Below are 12,036 nucleotides of genomic sequence, written 5' to 3'. Positions count from 1 at the left end.
ATTCACAAAGAGTTGAATTGCCAGGGTAGGGGGATATTCAGCGGGCACTACCCTCTCAGAGGAGAAGAGGAAGGAGGCTAGGGGAGGAATCATGGGAGTTATCTGGATGTAAAGGGAATAAGCAAGAGAGAGAGAGAGGGAGAGAGAGAGGGAGGGGGAAGGGGAGGGGGAGGGAGAGGGAGAAAGAGGGAGAGAGAGAGAGAGAGAGAGAGAGAGCGCAATGGGATGCATGCTTCTGCCAATGGGTCTGATTCACAGAATTCAGCAAACATTTGGACTTCTGAGACACTAGCTGGAGCTTGTTTACTTCTCTTCCTCCTTCCTGCGTGCCCATCACATCAGCCTTTTCTGCTGCATTTCATGTACATCTTCACATGGACACAGCTCTTTGTTTAGGCTGAGCTGGATCAGGTGACAGTGTTGTGTGATCTAGCCGGCCTGCTCTCTCCAGAGAGTAACCATCCCCAAGTGAGCACCTTTCAGATGATAAGAAGAAAGGATTTGAAATGTTGAGAGAACTTCCAGGCAGGAAGTATGTGAAAAGTAGTATTGACAATTTGCAAAGAGTTTTATGGAGAACAGTGCCTGACCTGTGTTCAATATCTTACCAACTCTTCTCTTTCCTGTCTTTTCTCCCTTCTCCTCCCCCTTCTCCTATTTCTTCCTCCCTCCATCCCCCTTTTCTTCCTTTATTTCTCTTTCCCTCTCTCCCTTTCTCGTTATTTGTTGTTCCCATTTTATTGGAGCAAAGCAACTCTAATACCTTGATTGGCATCATTTTTTTTAATAATCTTTATATCATATCTTCAAAATCCCCCTCGAAGCATAACTTTCAATACTTCTTACAACTATGATATGTTGTTTGGTCATTTTCCTTTGACCCAACTACATTCTAATATCCTCTTGACTGTGGCTTTAAGTGTTATTTAATTAGAATCGTGTGGGTGAAGCCATGCAAGCACCCCACACTCTATGTCAGCACAATAATATCAATTACTAAGAGATCACTGTGGGAAACTACAAGCATAAACTAGTTCTATCTCTTCTCTTTGAGGTTCTGTTTGGTCTGCCAGATTTTTGTTATACACAGAAATACTATAAACTACTGTGTCCTGTGAAAGATTGCCCATGTTTATCTTGATTCTGTGACTCTCTGGATCTCCCTGCTCATGGTCTTTGCACAGAACCTTTTTCTATGTGTTAGTAACATAGCTTGCAGTAAGTATTCAGTTACTGCATGAAGGGGCATCTCCCACTTTCACTGCTGCCTTCTGCCTCTACCCTTAGACTGTAGGTGTTAATGCAATGTAGTTCTATACTCTTATTCAAATCTCTGAACTTCCAAATATTTATTTTATATGTAAATGTTAGTGTCTGCATGCAGTATGAGTACCAAATGTGTGTGGAGTCCAGAATAGCCAGAAGAGACCACTGGGTCTCCTGAAACTGGAATTACAAGTATGGATAAGCTTCCTGATAAGGGTGCTTGACACTCGGCCCAGGCCCTTTGCAGAAATAAATGTACTTGGCCTCTATGCCATCCCTGCAGTCCAGTTTCTCTGTCTTACCTGAGATGTTTATGACTTTATCTTTCATATGACTATCTGCATAGTTTGTTGGATCCTTCTGGCTTTGCTCTATTTATGTGTCGTTTACTTTCCTGCATTCTTTCCTATACTTTTTCCTGTAGACTCACAGAATACATTTTACCGTTACATAGTATCTGCTTTGCTCTTTTGTTGCCTGTGATTTTGCTCTGTTGTTTCTCTAGGACTGCCTATTGCATCTGCACATCTCATTCTCTGCCCTGCGGTGACCTTGCCTACTTGGGATGTGCTTTGCTTTGGTTTAGTTTCGCTTTGTTCCTTGTCATCGTGTATTTCCTTCTTTGTGTATTTGTAGTTTTTAAGTTGAAACTGATGGAAATCTATTTGGATTAGATATTTTTTATTCCCAAATATCCTTAATCTGCTTTCCGATGAGGCTGCGTATGTGGAACAGTAGATATTTACACTTTACAGATACTGTGTCTAAGGCTGGACCTAGGGTGGGGCATCAAGGATATAGTTGTTCCTCAGGGGTTAATTATATATGCCTATTTATTGAGGTTTTATAGTAACTCCAATCTAGACTAATTTCTGTGGCATTTGTGATAGGAAAAGCCAAGGTACAGCTTATTTCAGTTTTATGACACTCAGAAAGCCTGTGCCTTCAATCAGTAGAGACGAAGGATCATGTGAGATTCAGCTGGTTAATTCAGAGCACAGAGTAACATTTTTCCTTTATTTACACCAGCAAATGTGGTAATCAGCTTTGTGTCACATAGCCTATAAAGAGGAAAGAGGTATTTTGGGTGAAGGTCTATAGTTATCTGACCCTTTTGCTTAGGGCCAGCAGGGAGGAAGAATTTTATGGTGTGAGTATGTGATGTGGGGAACCTGTTCTTTCTCTAGAAACGGAGAGCAAGAAGAGGCCTGCTACCCAGTAGCCCTTGAATCAAGGCTTACCCCCAATAACCCACTTTTCCTCTCCTAGGATTGACTCCTAAAGCTTCCACCAGCTCAGATAGTGCAACTATCTGAGTGTGAACAAGCTTTAATGCATGGCCTCTTGGGGACATTTCAAGTACAAACAAGAGCAATGCCTCTAAGTCTGTCTGTCTGTCTGTCTGTCTCTCTCTCTCTCTCTCTCTCTCTCTCTCTCTCTCTCTCTCTCATTTCTCTCTCTCTCCTTCTTCCTCCTCCCCCTTCACCTCTCTCTTTGCATGTGTGGGGGTGTGTTTGTATATGTGTGTGTGTTCTTTACCTCCACATGCTTAGGAAAGTTTGCAGTGACTGTTGAGACTATCTTGCAATACAAATTTCAGATCAGTTTCTTCCTGGTCCCTCTGCTACATTCAGAGTCACCATTGCTCAGGCTCTCTGTTGTACTCCCTTTGTTTTAACTATATGTCCTATTAAACAATTTACCAAGAAAACTGGTAACAAAACTGTGAAATGCCATGCAATTATTTTGACTTCATTTCTACATGAGAAAGTATGACAGTTAATGCAAATCTCTATAATCATTTTGTCAGAAGAAACCATGTGGAGGGCACTGTAGAGCCAATGGCTTGTAGTCATTGTTAGATTTTTCTTTTCTGCTATCAAGAAAGACATTCCGGGGTACTGCTTGCAAATACTCTCTGCGTCTACTTGCAATCAATGGATGCATACTTATGTGTGACAATGAACTTCAGAGAAACTTTCTGTGCCAGTATTTTCTCAGTAACTGGTCATGAAAATAATATTTTATATATGTGGTGTGTGTGTGTGTGTGTGTGTGTGTGTGACTATATATGTCATAAAACAGTATATAGCCCATAGTGTATTGCAAGTATTATCAATTATTATTAGACAAGGAAAACTAAGCATCAATATTGCAAAATAAAATTATAGATTTTTCTATCTTTATCAGTCATTTTAATAACTATACTCCATTTTAAGGGTCACCCTGTTTTGACATAGTGTTATTTTTCCCAATGTTATTCTTTTGGTAATCTGAATTAATGTGAACTTGTGTATATAAAAAAAAATCCCATTTTCTTACATTACAAATAATGCCGAAAAATTAGGAATTGAGAGTTGGAATGTACAGGGTGATGAACCATCCAGACCAACATGCCTCTGACTGAATCACAAGATGTTATAATGGGCCTTAGTTGATTATTCAGATTTTTAAACTACGAGTTGGACTATCATACACATCAAAGAGTAGGTCGCTGTCGCAGAAGTACAAGTGCCTGACAGAGCTGGAATGCCTGTAGTACAGGGTGCTAATTGGCCGTAAACACTGGCCTGTTCTGTTCACCACACTCAAGACTCATATTTTCATTCCGATTTGACAAAACTTTACCCTTCTACCAGGGCAGGCAAATTACACTCACTTGCACATAGTCTTATTGGTTCTCAGGACTGTATGGGGATGTTATTGAGGTGATTCTTCTCCTTAGGTCCCCTTGGCTGGAGAGAGATTCTGAGGTGAAAATTGAGGACAAGCACCTCAGGAACCTCAGCCATCTTGTCATGATTCCAACCTGTTAAAATTTCCCTTTTTGTAGTCATAAAAGAACAGATGCCAGGCCTTGGGTGCAGAAAACCTGGGTTTTGGTATTACTGAAGACTCCATAATTATATTCTACTTACCTTTTCTAAGGGGTCCATGGAATTGGATGAAAAACTGCTCCTTACAAATGGCCTACAGGCAATGCTTACAGTGTGCTATATTAAGGGGCTATTTGAAGATTATTTATTTATTTATTTATTTGGTTTAAGGTAAGAAGAGATTATATGGAAGGCAATGTATATACAAATTTTTACACAAAACTCTAAGGACCCAGTTTTAGGATAAATACATCTAATTGTCTAATAAGGCCTTGATCACTGTGCACAGTTGGCTGAAAATGCCACCATTCCTTGGAGAATTTCAAACCCTTCATTTTAGCCTTGTGTTCCATTCGTTAATGAATATTCATGGTTGATTTTCATGTACTAGCATACTTTCACTTTCTTTTGGGCAGGGATTTAATATGACACCCATTTAATCACTTAAACAGTTGGGTTAAAGGCTTGATGTGATAGCCAATTAAGTCGCTGAGTTGTGACCATATGTGCTTGCCAAATCAGAAGCCTTAGAGCGAGAAATTCTGCGGCATAATTAGAGTGACAGCCCATGTTCCCAGTCCTGGGTGTTAACTTCCCTACTGTCTGATGGAACCTTGCCCTGGGGTTTGGGATGGGTTGGGGAAGCTGTGCCCACAATACTCAGTGCCTTTAAGGTAATTCTTCTACATGAGCAGATGCTTGCCCTGTGTAGAATTCCCATACTAAAAGAACTTCTTTCTTGGAGTCTCTATAGGGGAGGGGTCACTTTATTCAAGCAAGGATTGGAAAGGATTAAATGAAGAGTTCAAGTAAATCCTGTAAGAGTTTGCTAAAGGCTTACTGTGCTCTTGTTCCTGCAGAAGATGTGAGAAATCTTTTACCAACTTCAGGGAAAGTGTCCAAGAGAATAGTTTGAAGAAGTCGCAATTTGGTTGAATAGAATTGATTTTAAATTTGTTTTCTTCCAACAGTAGATTTCTTTGCATTAGCTACTTTCATATATTGATCCTTAAATATTTGCATGGACTGGATACCATTAATTGTCTTTTTAAAAATAATTCCACAGCTTTTATGAGATTTACAATGGCTTAATAATACAAATGTTTTTGCATTTCTGTTGTTTGTAAATCTTGCTTTAAGTACTCAAAAATGAAATAAAGTTTGCTGAAAATAAGAGTTCTCAACCACTAAATCTGAAATATATAACTTTGTGCTATTCATCAAAGAGTTTTATTTTCAATCATTGTACTTACTTTACTCTAAAATTCTTAAATTCCTTTTAACACTCTGATGCCTAAGGTGTGTGTGTGTGTGTGTGTGTGTGTGTGTGTAACATAGGAATGAATTGATTTAAAGTTACACATTTTTAGTTGATTCAATATTTCAAATATGATATTCCATCCAATTTGTTTTTTTTAATAATTTTTATTTGTGTGTAAGTGTTTTTTCTGCTTCTATGACAGTGTACTACATACATATGTAGTATTCATGGAGTCCAAACTAGTGTTAGAGCCCTCCAAGCTGTAGAGACAGATGCTTATGAGCTACTGTGTGAGTGCTAAGAATCAACTCAGGTCCTCTGCAAGAGAAACAGATGCTTTTAATCAATGAACAATCTTTCCAGATTCCCAATTCATATATATATATATTTACATTATTACATCTTGAGAACATACTCTCTATGTTAGCCATTAGATTTGTCATTTATCTGGGCTAATGTATCCTAAAGCAAGAGCCTGCTGAGGGCCTGTCCTGCTTCTAGACATTCCATACATAGAAGCCAAAAGTCTTCTTCTCCATGTCAATCAATTTGCACCCAGTAGAACCACTGTCAGCTGTTTACAATCAGTTTCATAACAGGGTCAGAAGGAACAGATATTTGCAGACTATGCGATCTGCTCCAATCTTCACACCTGGTCTGTGAAACAAACAGGCGCTGTTCTCACTGAATAAACAGCTGTGAAGAATTACAAATGAGACCTGAAGCCACTTCCATCTCCCACATCCCTGGTCTTTTGTAATGGTGTCTTGTCTCACATAGATGGTGGAGTCCTAAGATTTGGTTTTCAAATTCCACTTTAATCAAGTGTCAAGGTGGTATGGTGAAGGCCTCCCCCATGTACAGGAACAAAGAGAAAAGCACTGAGGGCTCTCCAGAGTGGAAGAAATAGCACTCTCCTGCTTCCTGCCTAACAATCAGACTCTGTAGTCTGTCTATACGCCAATGATATTCGCCTCACCTTTATAACTCCACAGTACCACAGGCAGAAATGCTTACACACATACCCCACCCACATAACCCACCCTACCCACATATGTAATACAGGCCACCCACATATTTACACACACACACTCATACACACACACACTCATACACACACACACACACACACACACACACACACACACACACACGACTCTGGAGGCTTGTGAAGTCTGTGCACATTGCCGGAATCTTGTCTATTCCTTCTCCATTGAAGAATCGTGTTACATCAAGTTTTCTGTATAATAGACAGTGTTAGGACCCGTGCATTCGAAGTGCATTTGAAAATCTCGTTTCAATAGTAGATCCTATGCAAATGTTGAGCAGACTGCCCTTTTCTCCACAGTGGGTCATTTGATTTCCATGCCAGCTGCAATTCTCCTTAGTAAGTCCTAAATATTAATATATTTGCTTTAATAACACTTGTCTTTTGGAAAACAATTTATCTAGACACACAGTAAATAAGTATGTGAGTTCTAGCAAGAAGTACTGTCAGGAGCTAATTAAACAGTAATTATCTTAAGAGCAAACAATGAATTTTCTGCAAATAAGGCATCAGTAAGCCTTCTCAACTTGTGCCTCTGTGTCTGGCTTGTTTCATATGTACTGGAGGCAGGCTCAGTAGCACTGAATAGGAACAAATGACACAATGGTATGTGCATCACACTTTCATTTTATACTTAAAAATCACCTTCCTCCTCCTACTCCTCCTCATCATACCTTTTCATGTACATATCATAGCACATATATGGAGGTCAGAAGATACCTTCATGCAGTGCATTCTCTACTTCAGCCTCTGTTTGTTTCCCAGAGGTCTAACTTAGTCTTCTGGCTTATGAGACAAGCATTTTTACCTGCAGATCCTTATTTCCAGGCCAACTTCTCATTTTCTTTTGAGCTGTTCACTGGTTAGTGCACACCTAGGCTGCTTCGGTGACTTGGCTGCTGTGAATAGTGTTGCCATAGAACAGGGAGTGGAGGTCATTCTTGCCGAATTGTTTCTGACTTTTTCCCCTTCTTCCCCTCCCCCTCCATGTCCGATACCACTGCTAGAGTCCCTGGTGATGCTACATTTACCTGTGAGAGGAAACCCATGATACTTTCTACAGTGGCTTTATTCATCCAAATCTAGTCCCATAGTGGATAAATGTGATCTTCTTCCCAGTACCGGTTATTTACAGGAGCCCTTTGGTTTAGATAAGGGAATGTCTCACTGAGGCTTGGATTTATAGTTCCAGGAATGTCTGAGGCTAAGCATTTTCTTCAAATGCTTTTTGGCTGTAAGAAAAAGCAGTAAAGGAGGGGGTCAATTCTGAATTCTCTTTCTGGAGAAGGACAGCAAAGTGGACAACTGACTTACTAAAATGTTTTATTTAAGCTTCTAAACATTTTATAGGCCATTTTTTTAGACTGCAGTATTTGTAAATAGCTGCTTCATTAGTATGAAGGTAATATTAACTACCTCTGAATTTACATTTCTTCTCTAAATATCCCTGGGTAGTCTAGTTTATGTGTTATTTTATATCATGTTATAATAAATAAACGCACTTGTAAAAATCATTAAAACCACCCTTCACATACACACACACACACACACACAGAAAGAGAGAGAGAGAGAGAGAGAGAGAGAGAGAGAGAGAGAGAGAGGCATGAATCGAACAAAGAAAAAAACCTATTCCTTTAGAAATTGGTTTTTACTTGTAAATGTTTTTGGAAACAGTAAGTCTCTTAAAATATCTGACTATTTCATAGAAACCACTGAACTTCTGGTGGAATGGCAAAGTTAGAACAAAATTATGGAGTTACCTGCTCTTCATCTTTTCCACCAAGTGGTATCAATTCCATCTGAAATAGTGTTCTTTGGCCAGGGATCTCAAATCACTCTGACAGTGCCCCATGCTGGTAGATTGGGTGAGAATCTTTCAAGATGAAAAGAATTCTCCAGAACGGACAGAATCAAGAACCCAACATTGACCTGCAAATACAGTACTTGCTTTGGCAACACAAGTAGAGAAAAGGCAGCTGAGAATGCCCAGTGAACAGACTCTAGGGCTGGGTTTTAAGAACAGAACCATTTCTCTGCCTTGAGAGAAATTCATTTATTTATTGTTTAGTGCAAATTTTATCTACAAAACATGGGTTGGATGCCAGTTAGTGATATGAAATAAGAGTGGTACTGCTGGTGGGGTCTGAAAACAATTATGTGTCGGTTACTGGTCAGTGATGTGCTTCAGGTGTGGTGCTGATGCTGAGAGTAAACATTGATTGGTTACTGTTTAGTGATGTGTATCAGGTGTGTGGTACTGATGCTGAGAATAAGCATGCATTGGATACTGTTGAGTAATGTCTATCTGGTGTGTGGTGCTGAAGCTGAGGTCTGAGACTAAACACAGATTGGATACTGTTTAGTGATATCTATCAGGTGTGTGGCAATGATGCTGAGAAAAAAAAACATGCATCGGATATTGTTTAGTGATGTGTATCAGGTGTCAGAGTGATGCTAAGGTCTGAGGATTAACATGGATTGAATACTGCTTAGTGATGTGTATCAGGAGTATGGTACTGATGCTGAGGTCTGGGAGTGCACATGAATTAGATATTAGTGATGTGTATCAGACATGGTTCTGCTACTGCAGGCTCGCGATAAATACAGACTGGATATCAATTAATGGTGTACCTTATGTGTGTTAGTAAGGATGAGGTCTGAGGTAAAAGACACAATGGCATTCATTCTTACCCCAGCCCAGACATTATTTCCTCAGCTCTTTTGGTCTTCCTGCATCATATGAAATTTCATTTTTACCAAAATTATCTAGATCTCTAATGGAAGACAGAATATGAATAGAAGTATAGGTTTTGTTCCTTTAACTAAATGCATTTGTCTACACTTTCCAAAGGCAGATGTTTGAAACTCTGGACACATTTTCTGTTTAGCTTGTAAGTGCAATGGTTTATTTTTCTATTGCAGAGACTTGTTGATTTTGGTAGTTCAAACATAGAGCTTATTTTATGATATAATTGCACCTTCATGGAACATTTTTTCAACTTTCTTTTCTCCTTCCAACAGTTTTACCTAGTCACACATGTGGAAACCCTGGGGAGATACTGAAAGGAGTTCTCCATGGAACAAGGTTCAACATAGGCGACAAGATCAGATACAGCTGTCTCTCTGGCTACATCTTGGAAGGCCACGCCATTTTGACTTGCATTGTCAGCCCTGGGAATGGTGCATCCTGGGACTTCCCAGCTCCTTTCTGCAGAGGTAGGTTTATCTCCTGTGCTCCTGAGAAGGGAAGCCTGAGCCTAGGGAGTGACTTTGAAGCTGACATTCGCAACTTCATTTCTAGTTACAGGGGGCAGCATTGGGCAGGATATTCTTTCATCTACCCTAATTTCAAAAGAAATAAGACACAACAAGGAAAAAGCAAAAACAAACAAACAAAAACAAAAGGCATCCTAAGACCTTAGCTAGACCAGTGAGCCTGCTGTTAGAGCTCAAATATCCATATTTCTTCCTATCCCTTTCACAGATGTACACATTTCTATTTATAGAGTCACTTGGTTAAGTGTCCTGCTCGTTTATGAAATTTTCTTAGTTCTAGCTTTTCCTTCATTGCTTTATCTCTGTATCCTCACATTCATGGTGATCCTCCTGCCTCAGGTTCCCGAGAGCTAGGATTTCAGGCATCAGCCACTATGCTTGTCTTGTTTGTTTTATTTCATGCTCCCTTGTTTACCCATTCTACATTAAAATTTAAAGAGTTCCTAAAGTTAATCATACCCATTTTTATGTTCTTATGGCTGTTAATATCTCCATTTTCCTGGTGTTTCAATGGACTTGCCATCATGATCCAGAGCCTGCAGCCTTTCCTTCTGCTTTTCCATAGTTCTCTTGAATAATTGACCCCTTTGAAAGACAGTGTTATTGGCCATTGGAATGTCCCAAAGTCCCCTGTTTTCTTCTCCCTTCTTCCCACTGTGGTCATGGTTTGCTCAGTCTGGAGACCTGGAAGTTACTAAGTTGTTCTTTCAGTCATTCCCTGCACCTTTTAGAGGTCAAGTCAAGACACAGTTTTTTCTTTCTAACATTTTTTTCTACCTCCATCCTCACCCACACTGTATCATCTTAATGGCTCCAATTAATAAAATCAAAGTTTGATAACCTAATTTATTAATCTTGTTACTACTTACTATGTTAGTTAATGTCTAAATGTTACTCCTACAACAGTCTTTAGCCTTCAAGAAATAATCTCAGCCTTGAGAACCAAGAGTTGCAACATGCTTGCTTGCTTTCTGCATTATAATTTACCAAATCCATTGGAATTTTTCTAGATACATGTATATTTTTCTCAGTATCCTCAGCTGGCTGTTTTCTTACACTAAAGGTCTCTACCAATTCTGCAGCTATATATTTTATGACGTCAAAATTGATATAACAACCTTTCAATATCTTTCTTGTTCCTTAGCCAAGTTTTTATTAACACCTAACTTTGTCAAGGTAAACATGTTCCTCTACATTAGACATTGAAGCATTTATATTCATGCCTTTTCTGATTCATGCCCTGGTACGAATTCAAAATTCGTAGAGTAAACTAATTGGAGAGACATGCAACTTATCTTTGATTGAGATAATAAATAAATAATAAACTCAATAATAAAGAAAATGTCAAAGGTCTAATGCTGATGAATATGAGGAGGTTGCATCTCCAGGAGCTGCATTATAAAACAAACAATCAAACAAACAAACAAACAACTCAGCAGTATAGGCAGGCTGGGTTTTAAATGAAGTTAGAATATTTTCTGATTCCCAAAAGTTCTGATTGTTCAGTTCCAGAAATTGTCTGAGGCTTCTTTCTGGCAATCTCAGTACCAGTAACACTACAGTATTGGTTCACAGTGACTTCTGACCAGAACTATAAAACCTTACTTTTCCTTCTCACCACAAGTATTTACCTGTCACAGTAACACCTAAATGTGTTGGCCATATAAAATTACAGGATGGTCTTCGAAGTAATACCTGCAGTTGTAGTGGGATCAACAAATGAAAAAGTGGGATCACAGCAGCTTGCAGGGGACATTTCTTTTAGGCATGAGCTCAGGGTTCTCTTCACTTAGGAGCCAACATTATCTCATTCAAAAGTCTTAACTCATCATCTCTCTTCAACAGTTCAACTTTGATAACTGTTCATCATCAACATCTTCACCCATTATCCATGAAAGTTGAACCATTTCATTGTACATATAATAGTGTATCTTTAGAAGCAAGGAAAAACAACAACAGTGGGCATGAAGCTCTAAAGGCAGTCCATAAATGACACAATAGCCAGTGAAGTAAATGTTTTCTAAACTGTCCTTACTTTCCCCTATTTCATAAGTTACTAGATCATGTTAGATGCTACTGTATCCAGCATTCTTTGAGGTCAAGGACCCTGGAAGGAAAAGAGTTTCAAATCCAAAGCAAAATGTAGTGTGCAGTATGAAGCAGCAAAGACAGCCCTGGGTGTCTGTAAGAGTACAGGCTTACAGACAGAAGAAAGTAGGTAAATGTGTTAGTCACACAATCCTTCATAGGAAATAAAGCAGGTGGATCCCATGTGTGAAAATGCTAGGCTACTCTTCTCTCATCATGGC

At 39.2% G+C, this 12,036-nt stretch overlaps 1 protein-coding gene across 1 annotated transcript in view; it reads left to right on the top strand.

Annotated features, from left to right (window-relative positions):
- Csmd1 (CUB and Sushi multiple domains 1) overlaps nucleotides 1-12,036 on the top strand; it is a 1,525,237-nt gene that overhangs the window by 769,399 nt on the left and 743,802 nt on the right. The window contains exon 4 of the mRNA XM_028766288.1: nucleotides 9,473-9,667. Coding sequence (XP_028622121.1) covers nucleotides 9,473-9,667 — 195 coding nt within the window. The remainder of the gene's footprint in view (nucleotides 1-9,472; nucleotides 9,668-12,036) is intronic.

This window comes from Grammomys surdaster, unplaced genomic scaffold (assembly GCF_004785775.1).
Source record: "Grammomys surdaster isolate TR1022 unplaced genomic scaffold, NIH_TR_1.0 167, whole genome shotgun sequence".
NCBI lineage: Eukaryota > Metazoa > Chordata > Mammalia > Rodentia > Muridae > Grammomys > Grammomys surdaster.
This window is presented reverse-complemented; position numbering and strand designations above follow the sequence as displayed.